General features: G+C 39.6%; 1 protein-coding gene across 1 annotated transcript in view; it reads right to left on the reverse strand.

Moving 5' to 3' along the window:
* Positions 1–5,372: 5,372 nt before the first annotated feature.
* NCEH1 (neutral cholesterol ester hydrolase 1) overlaps positions 5,373–15,748 on the reverse strand; it is a 62,753-nt gene continuing 52,377 nt past the window's right edge. The window contains exons 4-5 of the mRNA XM_079923150.1: positions 8,407–8,578; positions 5,373–6,949 (exon numbers count right to left, since the gene is read on the reverse strand). Of these exons, the coding sequence (XP_079779276.1) occupies positions 6,332–6,949; positions 8,407–8,578 (790 nt within the window). The 3' untranslated portion in view covers positions 5,373–6,331. The remainder of the gene's footprint in view (positions 6,950–8,406; positions 8,579–15,748) is intronic.

Consider the following 15,748-nt stretch of genomic DNA (forward strand, 5'->3'; position numbering starts at 1 on the left):
CAAATAGAGTTGGGAGACCAGAAGGGGGCGCTCTTGTGCCCTGTGGCGATAGTAGAGCCCAAAAAGAAGACAGCCTCCTTTTCTTCCCCACAAGGACTCAACCAGTGGAAAAGCCACTGGACTCGTTGTTTACTAAATAGTCCTCCCAAGTTTCCTTTTCCTCTCTGTAAAAGTATTCTCCTTTCCCTGCCATACTGGGACTTGCATGTGGATCACCATAGCCGCAGACCCTGAATTGCAATTCTCTGCTGATCCCGAATAAACCCATCATTGCTGGAGAAATATCTGGCAGCCTATTTGTTCCAGGTTAACAAACTCATGACTTAAAAAAAAAATCTCCTTCTTTAGCTTTATTTTTTAAATAGTCCTTTGAGGCAGGCAGTAAGGTAAGCACTATTAACTTTCATTGAGTGAACATATGGATACACTGAGGTTTAAAATCATGTCCTCAGTTTTCATTGAAATGGACTAAATAAATAGCTATGTAAGAGTTCCTATTGTATTTGCTTTAAAATAATTGAGGAGATTTTCCATTAAGTCACATGGAGGGATTTTCGTTTAGAATTCAGTCTTAGGGAAAGACCATCAACCCTAAGAAACTGGAATGCCTCAGAAACACTGACAGAAATGCCAAATCACTAATCATGTTTTTTACTTTTTTCCTCAACTGCCAGGGGACTCAGCCAAACCAGAAGTTAACCACAACTGATTTTTCTATTTGGCATATTTTTGTTCTTTTCCTTGGCTATAAGCTCCTATTTCCATATCTCTATTTCATTGTATTTTTACATTATAAGCTGCTTCAAGTATTTTCATGGAGTGAGAAAGTTTAGATACCAAATGTAAAATAGATAGCTAGTGGGAAGCAGCCACATAGCACAGGGAGATCAGCTTGGTGCTGTGTGACCACCTAGAGGGGTGGGATAGGGAAGGTGGGAGGAAGATGCAAGAGGGAGGGGATATGGGATATATGTATACGTATAGCTGATTCACTTTGTTATACAGCAGAAACTAACACAACATTGTAAAGCAATTATACTCCAATAAAGAGGTTAAAAAAAAAGTTTAGATAAATTTAAAATGGGGAAACCAAGGTACCAATAAAGACTTACCTAAATTCACTGAGAAATTTCTGGCAGAGCTGGAACTGGAATTGTGGTTTCCTAAATTCTAGTTCATTCCATTTCCTCTGTTCCACGTGAGCTGAGTGGCAAGGTTTTTTCCCTTAACCATGGAACATATTATATCTGTTTTTAAAAGTATGGCAATACTAGATTGGGATTGACATATATACACTAATACGTATAAAATGGATAACTAATAAGAACCTGCTGTATAAAGAAATAAACAAATTTTAAATATTAAAAAAAAAAAGTATGGCAATACTGAAAATGTCACTGCTGAATGTTGTTTGAATTGGAAATGTGCTTTAGCTTTTGAAGGCCATCTAGCTCTACCTTACTTAATGTTTTCAAAGGTAGTTTCTTCCCAACTAGGGATTCATCTGGTGCTGGGTGCTGGGTTTGGCCAGTGCGCACAACAAAAGATGAAGGTCCTCTATTTCCCACTGTACTAAATGGTCCTTCAAAAATGTAGAACACCATTTTTCTGTCAGCCTTTTTCCAAATGGATGGCAAATACCTACCTTGAATAAAAACATGTAAAAAAAAAAGACAAAGCACTTTGGTGGGCAGAGAGGTGAGTCATGCTTTAACAAAGAATCAATGTGAGTGCTTTTTAGGTTTGTTTTTCTTTGTTTTGAAAATGCAGTCTTTTTTTCTCTAGGTACTTATGAGGATTTTAAAGTCTATTTTTAAAAAAATACTCAGTTTAATTTATTCTGTGATTAAATATAGCGTGTCTTTTTATTTACCTTTTATAAGCTGTTGGGAAATCTTTTTAAATTCCAGGTGAAACATAAGCAGCAGCGTGGAGGATGTCTAACGCCTTCTACTTTCAAGAGTGCCCTCTGCTGGCAGTTGCCTTGAATTTTAAAAATACTCTGTGGGCTCCGGGATTTCATTTGTTGACCATATGTCTTTAATGCATGAGTAGAAAGAAAACATCTGCTGGGGGAAAACAATCAAAACAAACAGAGATTTGTGTCTTAAGAATATAAATAAGCAAATATATACAATAGCACCAGGCATAGTTTTACATGCCATTGAAAAGGACACTATGCTTTAATTCCAACAACATAAGAACATTTGTTCAGCAAAGACTTATTGAGTGATTATTCTGTGAGAAGCACTGTGTTAGGCACTGGGGTCACAAAAGTGATGCTGACATGACCCCACATCAAGGATCCCACCGTCTTGTGAGGGAGTCAGACCCACTAATAGCCAATTACGTGCCATGTGTTGAGTGCAATGTGGGACCAGAGGAGGGACACCAAAATATCCTGAGGAGGGAGGAGTTAGGAAGGGCTTCCTGGAGCAGGTTGGCAAAGGAAGACAAGGAAGGGGAAAGAAAGGCCATCGGGGTAGAGGGAAGAGTATTAGGTAAGAGAAATATGGCATGTGTCTCCCATGATGATAAGGTCAGCGTTGGCTGGCTATATAGCCTAGCACAGAATACAGGGCTTGCCATAGATGATGTACAACAGCACTTCTTGACTGTTTTGGTCTCAGGACCTTACATTCTGAAAAATTATTGAGGACCCCAAATAGCTTCTGTTCATATGAACTTTATTGATGTTTACTGTATTAGGAATTAAAACTGAGAAACTGTAAACACAGTTATTCATGTACTTAATTACATGTTACCTTAAGCTATATTCTATGGTGGAAAAAAATCACTAAATTTTCCAAACACAAACGAGTGAGAAGTGTGGCATTATTTTACGTGTTTGCAACTCCTTAATGTCTGGCTTAACAGGAGCCATCTGGATTCTCATATCTGCCTCTACAGCCCACCTACTACAACACCACATGTCAAGTAGCAGCTGGAAAACTCCACTCTACACTTACGACAGAAAAACAGTAACAAATAGCTAGTCTGGGTAGGCAGCCTATGTGAGAAGATGGAGCTCTCAATCTGAAATACCAGTGGTGAGAAAATCTGGTAGGGACATTTCTAACAAGACACAAAATGTCATCAGCCTCTCTCTCTAATGACACAAAATGCTGAGTGACAGGGCTGAACAATACATGTATGCCTACTGGAAATCATATTTACATTTTCAATCTCAAATTTGGTGAATATGATGCTAATATCAGTATCTTCTAGATGTTTAAATAGGGGATCCACTGGAAGATATGAGATGTTAGTTTTTTTAAAAAAAATGGGGGATTAAAAAAGAATGAAAATCACAAGAAAAAACAATATTAAAACACATAGAGTACATTTTAAATGCCCTAAAGGAGAATTGTTGGAACCATTAGTGGATCCCTTCAGCAAAATATAGCCACGCACCAGAGGTTTTGCTGGAGAAGATGAAAATTACTCTAATTGAATAGGAAAATCTAATTTACCCACACATATGTGACCATTTAGAACCAACACAAACAATTTACTTTGGAAAAAAAAGTTTTGCAAATTCCTATGATATTGAAGTGAACTAAGTATAATGAACTCAAGCGTGAAATTATTAGCTTTGCTTGTAATGACAGAGTCAATGTGAAAACTTGCCTTCAGTGGTATCAGTACTTCTTTGCCTGAACTAGTTCAAATCCAAATTCATTTGCACTGAGATCAACCCTTCCTAATATGTGTATGGAAAGTCCCCAAATTGTCTCATGGCCTGCCTAACTGCCTAACTTTTATGAATATTCTAGCCAGTCCAAGGCAGGTTTCCAGTACGAGCAGCACATACTGTATCCAGACATGAAATGGATGTCATCAGAGAGGCCACTGAGTCACCTCTCAGTAAGTGAAAGGCAGCTGGAGGACTCCAGGGGGCAGAAGATTTGGGCTGAATTGTGGCTAGGGATGTAGGATACCAAGAGAAAGAGAGGGGGGAACCAGAAAATGAGATGAGGGGAAGTGAAAGAGGCACATTTCCAGATAGAGACATTTTATTTACCAACATGAATCAAAACAGATTTATACTTTCCTACCTCCACAGTGGATTTTCATCTTACAAAATAGACTGGCTACCAAAATCCTTCATAAAATCTGCCTTGCCCTTTGCAGTGAGAAATAAGCAAAAAGTCAAAGGTTAAAAGGTCATGCATAAAATATTATATCCACCAAGATATGCAACAGTCTTAACTTCCTCACAAATCAATGATAAAACAGTAACTAATTCACACTTCACTAGATTTTGTAGCACTTCAAGATTTTTTCTTCATATATTTATGGTCACATTTCACAAACAACAACGATATTGTAAAAAGACTATCCATTTTTTCTTAAAATAGGAAAACAAAACAAAGCCATAACACTTAAAAAAATCAATCTGCAGAGCATAAAGATTTTTTATAAGAACAAAAATTAAAACAAAATAAACGGATTCCAGGCCAAAATATCTTCAATATAAACTCTGTACGCTTCCCAAAGGAATTCTTAGCACTCAGATTTTTGGTTGGTTTAGCCTCTCTTGTATCTAGTGGTTTTTGTGTATCATGATCCCCAATGATTACACCAAGGAAAATTTCAAGGAAGACCTTCAAGAAAGGTCTGAGGTGGGATATAGTGCAAGTCACTTTCACATATATATTCATTTGTTTTTTCATCCTCATAAGTAGGAAATACCCATCTTTCAAATGAGTGAAAAGGCTCTACTTTCTTTCCACTGATAAATTTACTGTATCATGACTTGGCTGTGTAGTTGCTCTCTGCAGTCCCTGAAAGTAGCACAGATTGCAGCAGTACGAAGAGTGGCAGGAAGGAGGGCGAAGGTACACAAGTCAAATCAGAATTGGAGTTTCCTTGTATGCCAAAGATGTCCCACAGGCAGTGAAGGCTTCACATGAAATTAAGCCTGGTCTATTGTAACTTTAGACCTACTTGGAAGGCGATAATGAAGGGTGTCACCCAGAAGAGCAGGAAGTATTTCCTCCGACCACAGGGAGCAGAAATGACCAATGTGTGTCTTGTCTAAGCTATTGAACTATAAACTTAGATGACTTTACTAGGTGTAGTCATAGTTTCTAATTATTGTGATTTGTATATGCATATAAACATCAAAATATTTAGGCCTTATATATAGTAATATTAATAGGTATTTTACCTCTTTCCATAAAATTACATGTGGATATAATTCTAAAGTTGTTTTTTTAAACCCTAAGGTAGTTTTTAAAAAAAATCATTATTTTTAATATTCATTACTGACTTTATTCTGAAAAATCTTGTCTAGCTATATATATTAACATTCAATAACTTAAAAAAATAAACAATACAGTACATTATATATACCAAAATAGCCCCATTTTAAAGCCATGTAAGTGAAAAAGTTGAGTTTTCAAGAATAAACTAGACCCTCTAAAGGTATTTTTCATAATTTTAATATTAAATGTATCTTCTTTTCTGACTATGCCAAATATATACACACCATTCTTGGTAATTTATGTGAGAAGTATTCATTATGAAAACAATAGGTTGGTTCATTTGTCTGTTTTTACTTGTTCTGTAAAGGAAAATTTATTCTAAATCTAAATTAATCTGCTCCCAAAAGATCTCCACCAGGGAGATAGCATAGCCAAAAAACTTAATGATGTACAGGAATCCAGTGCATGCAACCTCATATTTTCTAATAATAGTGGTAGAAAGTAACTTTCAAGTATTATCATAATCCAACTGGACTTAGAGACAGCTATCACATAAAATTAACACTCTAAAGGAGGAAAGTCATTTGAGAAACTTGTCCTTGCTAGAACAGCTCTGCCAAAATTCCCACAGGAAACAAAGCCATTCATCCATAAAGAACAGAGGGCACTTGGTAGCCAGCACTGACCTTGAAGTGAACACATTTAACACTGTTCTTAATTCAAAGTAAACTCTAGCAAGTTGAAGAGCCCACATTTTCTTTTTACTCATTAAAGGTCATCCGCAGCTGGTAGAATTTCTTCACAAAGAACTTCTTGACGGAGGCAAGACCCAAAGCTATTTCCAGCTCCTAGCCCTGCTTTCTGCAGCTGTGGGTGTTAGTAGAAATTTGGTTAAAACAAGAACAGAGAGACTGGCTCACTTAGAGAACCAGATTCAGATGTTTTTGCACTTATGTTACTCAAAAGCATTTTTTGAAATTAAATTAACATAAAGTCTGCAGGGAATAGAGATTCCATAACTCAAGTAACGAGGGGAAATTAGTCACCTAAAGAGTGAATGTCTTTCCAGAGCAGGTGCAGGAGATCAAGAGGGGCTCAAGCCTTTTAGAAATTTCACGCCTTTACAGGTTTTGATCCAACCACTTGATGTAACTATTCCTAGTCCGAATTCCCACTGAGAAGTTGGTAGGCCAGCTGGTGAAAATCATGCATCCGTGGAAGCCATCCTCAAAGTGATCAAGGGTCACCTCCACACCTGCACTCTCCAAACGCTTTGCATACATGATTCCATCGTCTCTTAGGACGTCGTGCTCACAGGTTAGAATATAGGTCTTTGGGAGGTGCCGCAGGACTTTCTGGTCTGCGATGAGTGGGGCTGAGCGGGCATCCAGCAGCTGAGGGATCTCCTGGACGATCCTGGTGTTGCCGGTGGTCTGCATGACAGGCTTGTAGTTCTTTGTGATGGATGCGGGCAAGAGGGATGTCCAGTTTAGATGGGCCCTGAGGGCGGCAGCCTCTTCCACATCAAGTGAAGTGTGATTGTTAACTATCATTGCCTGGACAAAGTCATAGTTGCCGTGGAAGTAGTCCACCCAGTACTTCACCATGACATAACGGGGCAGGATGGGGGTGTTCACATTTTGCTGATAAGAGGGTGTGTTAAAATCTAAAGCTTGAAGAACTGGATAAATTAAAGCTTGCACTTTGAGCTTGTTTTTTAGGTTGGCATCTTGATTAAACTGGAGAAGAAAAAGCGAACACATTATTTCATTTTGAATGGCTTCTTTTACAGAAACCATACCTTTTAAAGTAGCCCAGTGCTTTACCTTGACTCAATCAAAGGGGTATAAGTGTTACATTTCTACCAGGCATGGTATTAAGGAATGTAGTTTAAAAAATAAATACTTCCCCATCGCCACCACTACCAGCACCCTTCAAGCTGCTGGATATTTACTGAGAAAGGTGTGATGTTTGAAACTCATAGTTCTGAGTGAACACTTCAAAGGTACATGATCTCTTAGGTCCTTAAACCCCCATCTAAAAGGCAGCTAACTAGGTCACTGTGTTTCACGAGCAGCTAAACAATCTTCAAGGTAACGTTAGCCATACAATTTTGTTTCACACCGCACTTTAGAACCCATCCCGAGGGAAGATGCAACTGCTCTGTAAAAGCAGGAGGAAATGATCAGTTAATAGTATTATTAATGTGTGCCAAGAACTGTATATACCTCATATCACTAAATCCTGGCAACAGCCCTGCAATCAAATGGCATGAGCCTCATTTTCCTGAGGCTCAGAGAGGTGAGAGGACTTGCCAAAGCCCCACAGCTCTCACAGCGGGGCCTGGATTCCATCCTGGTTGTGGCCAGTTTTAAAGCCCATGAGGCTCTCCCCACTGTACCAGGACTTTCTTCTTACCGCTTTGGATGTGTGGATAGCAAACCCACCAATGCCAAGTGGAGGACAAAGTTCTTTATTTATAGCAAAAGAGAAGAAATCAGGACATGACACAAATGAAAAGGCAGATGCTATCTCAGAATGCCAAAAGAAATTTGGAGGTAAGAAGACAGAGATGCTATTCTTAAATTATTTAACTCAGAAAAGGAAGAAAATGTACTTATCTTTGAGTCTACACAGCTGTCCAAAATTGGAGATGCTACTAGAGCTAGACAGTTTTCAAAGAATTTAACCAGCTAAGGCTCAGACTAACTTGTATTGTAACATTTAAAGTGGATGAACCATTTAACTCTTTATTTTATATTAAAAAAAAAGCCTTTGGGAAACACTTTTAAATTTTTTAATTTGGCTCAAAGTTTAAGGAAACAACCTTAGCAATTGGAATTTAAGCAAAATTATCTTGTTTTGTAAGTCCAACATGGAAAAGGAGCAGAAGATACTTAATTTCCATGCATATCCCTGAGGAGCAAGGGAGCCCTCTAAAATGTTAGCCCTCCTCTCACATTCCTCACCTTAATTGTAATCAGGGCCCTTCCAAGGACTCAGAGATTACAATTCTTTCAATGACCCCTCTTCCTACTTCAAAAGATCTCTGAGAGCTTGCCAAGTACAGTCATCTGAATTACTTGGCCCCCAAGTGACCAGCCCACCCAGCTAGGCCTTTGCCATGCCTAGTGGACGATCTGTTGAACATTATCACATGCTCTCCTGCCACCAGCACCTCAGGGCTCTCTGTTACCTGTTGGCCCAGGGCAGCCGCCAAATTCCCACCAGCACTGTCACCAGAAACGCCGATTCTGCCTGGGTCAACTGAATACTTGTGTAAGACTTCTGGCTGCAGGAAGTACTTTGTGGCACGTATAACATCATGAATTTGCTCAGGAAAATAAACCTTTGGAACTAGCCTGTATCTGTGAAGACAAAAGTTGTATTCATTTAAGGACTTCACCAAGTCTTCAGAGGCCATTTAAAGTTTAAGGGGAAACTGGTTCTTTTGAAGCCAGAAACAAACAGGTAAGGAATTATAATAAATATAAAAATAAACCATTTTCTTGCAATTCAAATACTTTTAAAAAGTCATGATTTTGTCATAGTAATTTTTACTGTGGGCCACCAAACAAAATAAACAAAAACAAAAACCTACAACCACCACCAAGGCAAAAACAAAACTTTGAAGTAAAAGGCAGATGTTGATTATTAAAATATAGATAGACCCACAAAAGATTCTGGAATTTTATTTCTGGAAGTCAGTGTTCCGTTCACACCACCTCTGGGTTAGAAGGTGACTCGGCAGCACTAACCACTTCATTGGTCTCCAGTTTAATGAGTGCATATGGTATTCTTCATAATTTACTTGATAAATATAGTAAAACTGTACTCCATCGAAGAGGTCATGCCAGCCCGACATTAAACCCAAGCAATGTATCTGCTCTCTGGAAGGCTGGAACTAAAACGTCAGCTGTCAACCAGCAAAAGGGAAACCAAGTTTCCAGATGGCCCATGGCAGGCCTGCTGGGACACTTCTGGGGCTTCTCCTACTGCCCCACTTTGCAAGATTAGAGTCCCTCTGGGATCCTGCTCTGTACACTTAGTAGGATTCAGATTCCCTTAAGAGCCCCAAGAGCCCCGGTTTTGTCAAACGCCCCACCTATATATAATATCACCTTACAAATCCATTGGTAGTCTCGGCTTGAGGTGCCCTCTCATCCTCCACACTCCTTACTTCTCACTCATCCTTTAAGCTTTCCTTGAGGGTTTGCCTTCTCCAGGAAGCTCTCCTTGACTACAACTCCACTTGCTTCTGGGGCTCAGCTGGCTACCATTCCTTGATACTTCTATGTGCTGGGGTATATTGTTCATATTGCCTCATAGTAACATGATTTCTTTCCGTATTTCCTCTTAAGAGTGTGTTCTCCGATATCAGGGACTATGGTTTCCAGTGTATATCTATCAATGTGCTGAGCACATAATCATGCATCTAGTAAAACTTTTCTGAGCATTAACATACCTTCATTTTGCAAGTGAAGAAACTGAGGCATAGAAAAACTACTTGATTTGTAAAATAAGCCAAACACAAATCAAAACAAGGCAGGATAGGAACTAATTAATTAAAACCTAATAATAGCTAGTACTCAAGTCTTTTGATTTCCAATTTGTAATAAGCATATTTATTCTCAGAAACTAGTTTTTTCTATACTACTCTATATAAGGTCATTCATTTCCCCCATCTAAATTCCAGATAGTTAATTAAATATCTTCACATTCTGGGAATTCCCTGGCGGTCCGGTGGTTAGGACGCCGTGCTTCCTCTGCAGGCGGCACGGGTTTGATCTCTGGTTAGGGAACTAAGATCCCAAAAGCGGCACAGCGCAGCCAAAAAAAAAACCTGACATTCTGTGCAGATACAATCAAATCGACAAATATTTGTGAAATACTTTGATAAGTAGTGAATGTAGATCTGCTCTTTCAGGAATGACTACATTTTTAAAACACAAAATGCAATAAGAAATTCCCTTAGTGGTTGCCCTATAACAGATAAAATAAGTTTTCTAATTTCTTTTTTTTTTCCATCTGTGATGATCAAGTAATCATCTGAAATATTTTTTCTCCAGCTGACTTTCACAATGTCTTAGTGAAGCTGCTGCTACTTTATTTCATTCATTAATAATGGGTAAAAGGAGTAGGAGTACACCATTTTGTCCAATAGGTGGAGTCATCTCATATGATTCTATTTACCCTCAGTTCTGGGATGAGGTCTCAATTTGTTACTTTCAATATTACCAAGCTGAATTCTTAATTCTTTCAATGAAATAAGAACAAATGCACTTTATGACTCAAGGTGTGAAAATAAAGGCTATTTTGTTTCAGGAAGATTCTAGATAGCATGATAGACTATCTTCCTAGTGGCCCAAGAGGTCAGAACATATTTTGCTAGAACACATACGTGAATCAAATTTTCAGATGTTGTTTCACAAAAGGTCTTAATGACTTTGAATCAAGAGGAACTCCGCAACGGGAGAGGCCACAACAGTGAGAGGCCCGTGTACTGCAAAAAAAAAAAAAAAAAAAAGAGGAACTGGTAATCTAAAAAATATGCTAATACTTCAAATCTTATGAGTTGATTAATAACTGGCTCAGATAACAGTAAATATCCTAGTCCTTCTGGTGCCCTTGAAGATCTATCTCCTAAGCCCTCCTCCCCTTATCTTTGTTCATTCTGGAAACATTCTCTAGTTTTATACATTAAGAAGGGATACTATTTTCATGGACTGAAGGATGTAGTGAAACTAGATTTTTTTTTTTTTTTTTTTTTTTTTTTTTTTTTTTTTGCGGTACTCGGGCCTCTCACTGTTGTGGCTTCTCCCGTTGCGGAGCACAGGCTCTGGACGCGCAGGCTCAGCGGCCATGGTTCACGGGCCCAGCCGCTCCGTGGCATGTGGGATCTTCCCAGACCGGGCACGAACCCGTGTCCCCTGCATCGGCAGGCGGACTCTCAACCACTGCGCCACCAGGGAAGCCCTAGATATTTTTAAGATGAGCCTTCAAAGGAGCTTGAAATTGACCTGAGAAGTATCACGAAGGTTCTGTAATATCATTATAGACACAGAAAACTGAGAGTCAGGAGGTGATTCATGAGTGGTGTAGTCAAAGAAAGCATGCACAAATACATTTATCTGATGCTTTTGTTCAAGGCTGTGTCCCTGCGAAGTACTGAAAGAGGATTCTGCCTTTTTTTTTAATTGTAGATCTTGAGTGAAAGCACCTGATGAATTTGTGGCACATACAGTCTCAATTTGCCCAGCTCAGTGCAGGATACATGACTCTGCAGTGTCAGCTTCTACCTACCTATTAGTGCAGGTGCCTCCCACTAGAAGAACAAAATTTGGTGTAAATTCAGGAATGAGGTTTACTCAATTTAATAAATATGTACACTCTATAAAAATTATCTTTTTCCTGCTAGGTGAGGTACCTCACCAGGTATTCACCAGGTACTCAAATCTCAGAGCAAACCTGTGGGTTTAAGGATGAAAACATGAGGCTCAAGGGGGATGCATAACTAGTCTACAACAGCTAGTAAGTGGCAAAGCTGTGATCTGAATTCACAACTGACTTCAAAATCCACATGCCGCCCCCTTTTAAAATATTCTCATTCTTCCAAACCCACAGCCTTTAAATGTATGTGTGTGTGTTTTCATTACCTCACCAAAGCAGTAAGTTCTCAAAACTGTAGATTTCTGACATCCCATAACTTCTCTCATGATTTCAATGTTTTTGCAATATTCTCAAAACAAACCACCTGGCAGAGTACCTGGCACATGGTACATCTTTAATAAGATATTTTTATTTGTCCCAAACAAAATTTTAGAGATTTATTTTATACTTTTTACATATAAAATATGTCATATTTTATTACATACTCTTATGGTGGGAAAAGTAATAAGCTATATGCCTTTAAAAAACATTTAAAAAAAGAAATTGTTCCTAACCCACCTACTCTTTGGGCACATCTCCAAGGACTGCCTGCCTGTATGCTCTGCATAGCTGAGAGTTTCTCAACTCTAAATGCACCATAGGATAATCTTGGGAACTTTATAATAAAACACTGAGGTTTGAGCTCCTCTACAAAACATGCCAATTTATTTGATCTGAGGTGGGGCCCAGCATAACTATATTTGAAGAAAAATTCCCCCAAGTAATTCTAATGTGTAGCCAGGGTTTAGAAATATTACTGAATCCAACCATACTGTCACTCTCCTCTGAACACAACTCCCTGTTCCTGTTCCCAATGCATTGGTCCTTCTCTCCATCCCCTATGCCCTTCCCCCAGCAATTCCTCATCAAATGTTGCCATTCTTTAAGTCTCATCTCAAATGCCACTTCCTCCATGAAATCTTCTAAGAGCCCAGCCAAAAGTAACTCTCCTTTCTTGAAGCCCTCAAAGTCTCTCTTACAATAGGTCATAACAGACATGTCAACTTCCTCTAGGAGTAGACGGAAAGTCACACAGCTATGTACTAGAGTTCGATGTATACCCACCTGAAATAAGCAGCACCATTTCTACAACCTATTACTTTATTATTTACTTTGTTAGTGACCAGGGAGATGGAGCAATGCTCAGAAAGACTGACAAATTCTTCCTTAAGTCAAAGGCAGATACACAGCCCAGAGTTGAAGGAAAATGTGAGCTGCTTCCAAGACTATGGATGTGGAAGCCCTGAATAATACTAGTGTTCTAAGAGTGCTGTAAAGTGCATTCTCCCTCAAAATAACCTAGCCTGGAAACACTGAGACAGTCTTCTGCAGCGGGCAAGGACACTGAGTTCTCTTCACGTAGTGCCAGTTAGGTGAAAGGTACATGTGATATTCCGGAATGAAATTATACTCCTATTTGATTCAGGAGTGAGATAAAATCACATTCCATTTTGGCCTTCTTTTGTTTTTCTTTTCCTTTTTCACTGTCTCCCAAGAAGAGCTCAGTAGATTCATCTTGAGAACATAAAAAGGTTAACATTCTCCTGTCTTAAAGAACCCATATCAGTAGGGGTTATCTGAAACAAATCAACAATTACAGTCATATGTGTTATTTGAGAGGGACAACTCCAGGGGAAGAATCTATTTATTCCTCTAATAGGTAGAAGCTTCCTTTCCATTAAAAGAATATATAATAAAATTACATAAAAGTGGAAAGACTGTGAATGGATAATTGTTTCTCTTTCCATTTGTGCAATGAGGTTTGTGCATAAAGATTGAGGAAGGGTCTTCCTTTCTGTTTCTACTCTCAAAATTGGCTCTCGAAATAGCTTTGACTACCAGTCATTCAGCAAGGCAGAGCCCAGCTTAACAAAGGCTTGGCTGAATGGATAATAAGTACATTCAAAAGAACTGACAGATGTCAGGATGTGTCACCAAAATCCTAGGACTGATTGAACCTAGAATTGTGATCCGTGTAAATGATATGATGCTCTGACGCTGTTTACGAGTTAAGACTTCCTGAGACGTGTCTATGGACACGGCAGGGAGCTCCCCAGGCCTCCCCTCCCCAATTCAGATATAAACCTCGCCTTTAAGCTCAAGGAGGAATAAATAGAGAGCCAAACATTCCCTCAGGTGGCTACAGAATCCCAAGCAGGCTTGGGTCCATGTCCGTCGGACCTCCTTTCTCTGTGTGATTTCAGAAGCTGAACAGAGCTCTGGGCTCAGGTGAGGGCGGAACTAGGCTTCCCAACCTCGCTGCAGTGTGCAGCACAGGCTTTCTGTACAACTCCATGCCCCCCTCCCCCCAAATTCTAAAAGACCTAAACCACAAGAGAGAAACCAGTAGATTTTTTTTTAATGTTAGTAGAAAACAGAGCCAAGAAGACATTAGCTTAATATGTCTAAAAAGGAGATTCATTAGTTAACGATAGTGAAGGAACTAAAACAACCTACTTCTTAAAAGAAGCCTCAATATTATCTTTCTGTAGCATTAATAAATTATTTGTAACACTGGCCTTTGGGTTTGCTAATAAGGTAGCCTGGACTGAGTAAAAGGAAAGTTTTGGACACATTTTCCCTTTCTTGGAGGGGAACCCTGAGGAATTCAGTCTGCCCATCTCCCAGGGCTGCCCAGGTTGGGGTGAGGCATGAGGATTTCTGCGTGCTGGTCTGGGAAGAAGAGAAGGAAAAGGAGCAGAGGGAGAGTCACAGCTAGGTCACCGTGGCTCGTGTCTTCCAGAGTATCTTGTTTGAACAACTATTTATCGAGATGTGTGTTGTATTGTGCCTCTAGAAGCTCTGTGGTTTTGTCGGCTTGTACTCATCTAAATTTATGGATGAGCAGGACAGAGTCATAAAAGTCCCGTTGCTTAAGCAGCAGACTAAGATACGTGGTCCAGCTTCTATTCTGTCTACGTGAGCAACGTTCTTCTTTACAGCTCTGTCAAGCTTTAAGTTCTCTGTGCATAGTGCCGCCTGATATTTGGTGGATGGGAATAGGTCTCCACTGACACAAAATAGAGTTTTAGTGTCGTACAGACTTAGTTAAAAGCAAAACACAACTTGAAACCGTTTTTGACAGCGAAAAAAAGCAATGTAAATGCCTTGTAGAATTTAATAATATCTGACATGCCTACTTTGTTATTATCTCACATTTTATCTTTTTGTAATTGAAGTACAATTGCCATACAATATTATATTAGTTTCAGGGGCACAACATAGTGCCATGATCTATGCACTATGTTACATTATGACATGATTGCCACAATAAGTCGTTACCATTTGTCACCATACATAGTTAATACAATATTACTGACTATACTCCCCATGCTGTACATTAGCAGTTTATCTTTAAAAAAAAGAAATTAGGGGGCTTCCCTGCTGGCGCAGTGGTTAAGAATTCGCCTGCCAATGCAGGGGACATGGGTTCAAGCCCTGCTTCAGGAAGATCCCACATGCCACGGAGCAACTAAGCCTGTGCGCCACAGCTACTGAGCCTGCGCTCTAGAGCCCGCGAGCCACAACTACTGAGCCCATGTGACACAACTACTGAAGCCTGCGCACCTAGAGCCCGTGCTCCAAAACAAGAGAAGCCACCGCAATAAGAAGCCCGAGCACCGCAACAAAGAGTAGTCCCCGCTCGCCTCAGCTAGAGAAAGCCCACGCGCAGCAACGAAGACCCAACACAGCCAAAAATAAATAAATAAAATAAATAAATTTAAAAAAAAAGAAATTAGGGACTTCCCTGGTGGTCCAGTGGTAAAGAATCAGCCTTCCAATGCAGGGGACATGGGTTCGATCCCTGGTCGGGGAACTAAGATCCCACATGCTGCGGGGCAACTAAACCTGCACGCCACAACTACTTTGCCCACACGCCTCAACTAGAGAGGCCACGGGCGGCAAACTACAGAGCCCACACGTTCTAGAGCCCACATGCCACAACTAGAGAAGAGAAAACCTGCGCGCCACAACGAAGAGCCCTCACGCCGCAACAAAAGATCCTGCATGCCTCAACGAAGACCTGGCATGCTGCAACTAAGACCCGGCACAGCCAAAAAAATAAAAATAAATTAATTAATTTTAAAAAAAAGAAGAAAGAAATTAAA

This window comes from Stenella coeruleoalba, assembly GCF_951394435.1.
Source record: "Stenella coeruleoalba genome assembly, chromosome: 5".
In the NCBI taxonomy this organism is placed as follows: domain Eukaryota; kingdom Metazoa; phylum Chordata; class Mammalia; order Artiodactyla; family Delphinidae; genus Stenella; species Stenella coeruleoalba.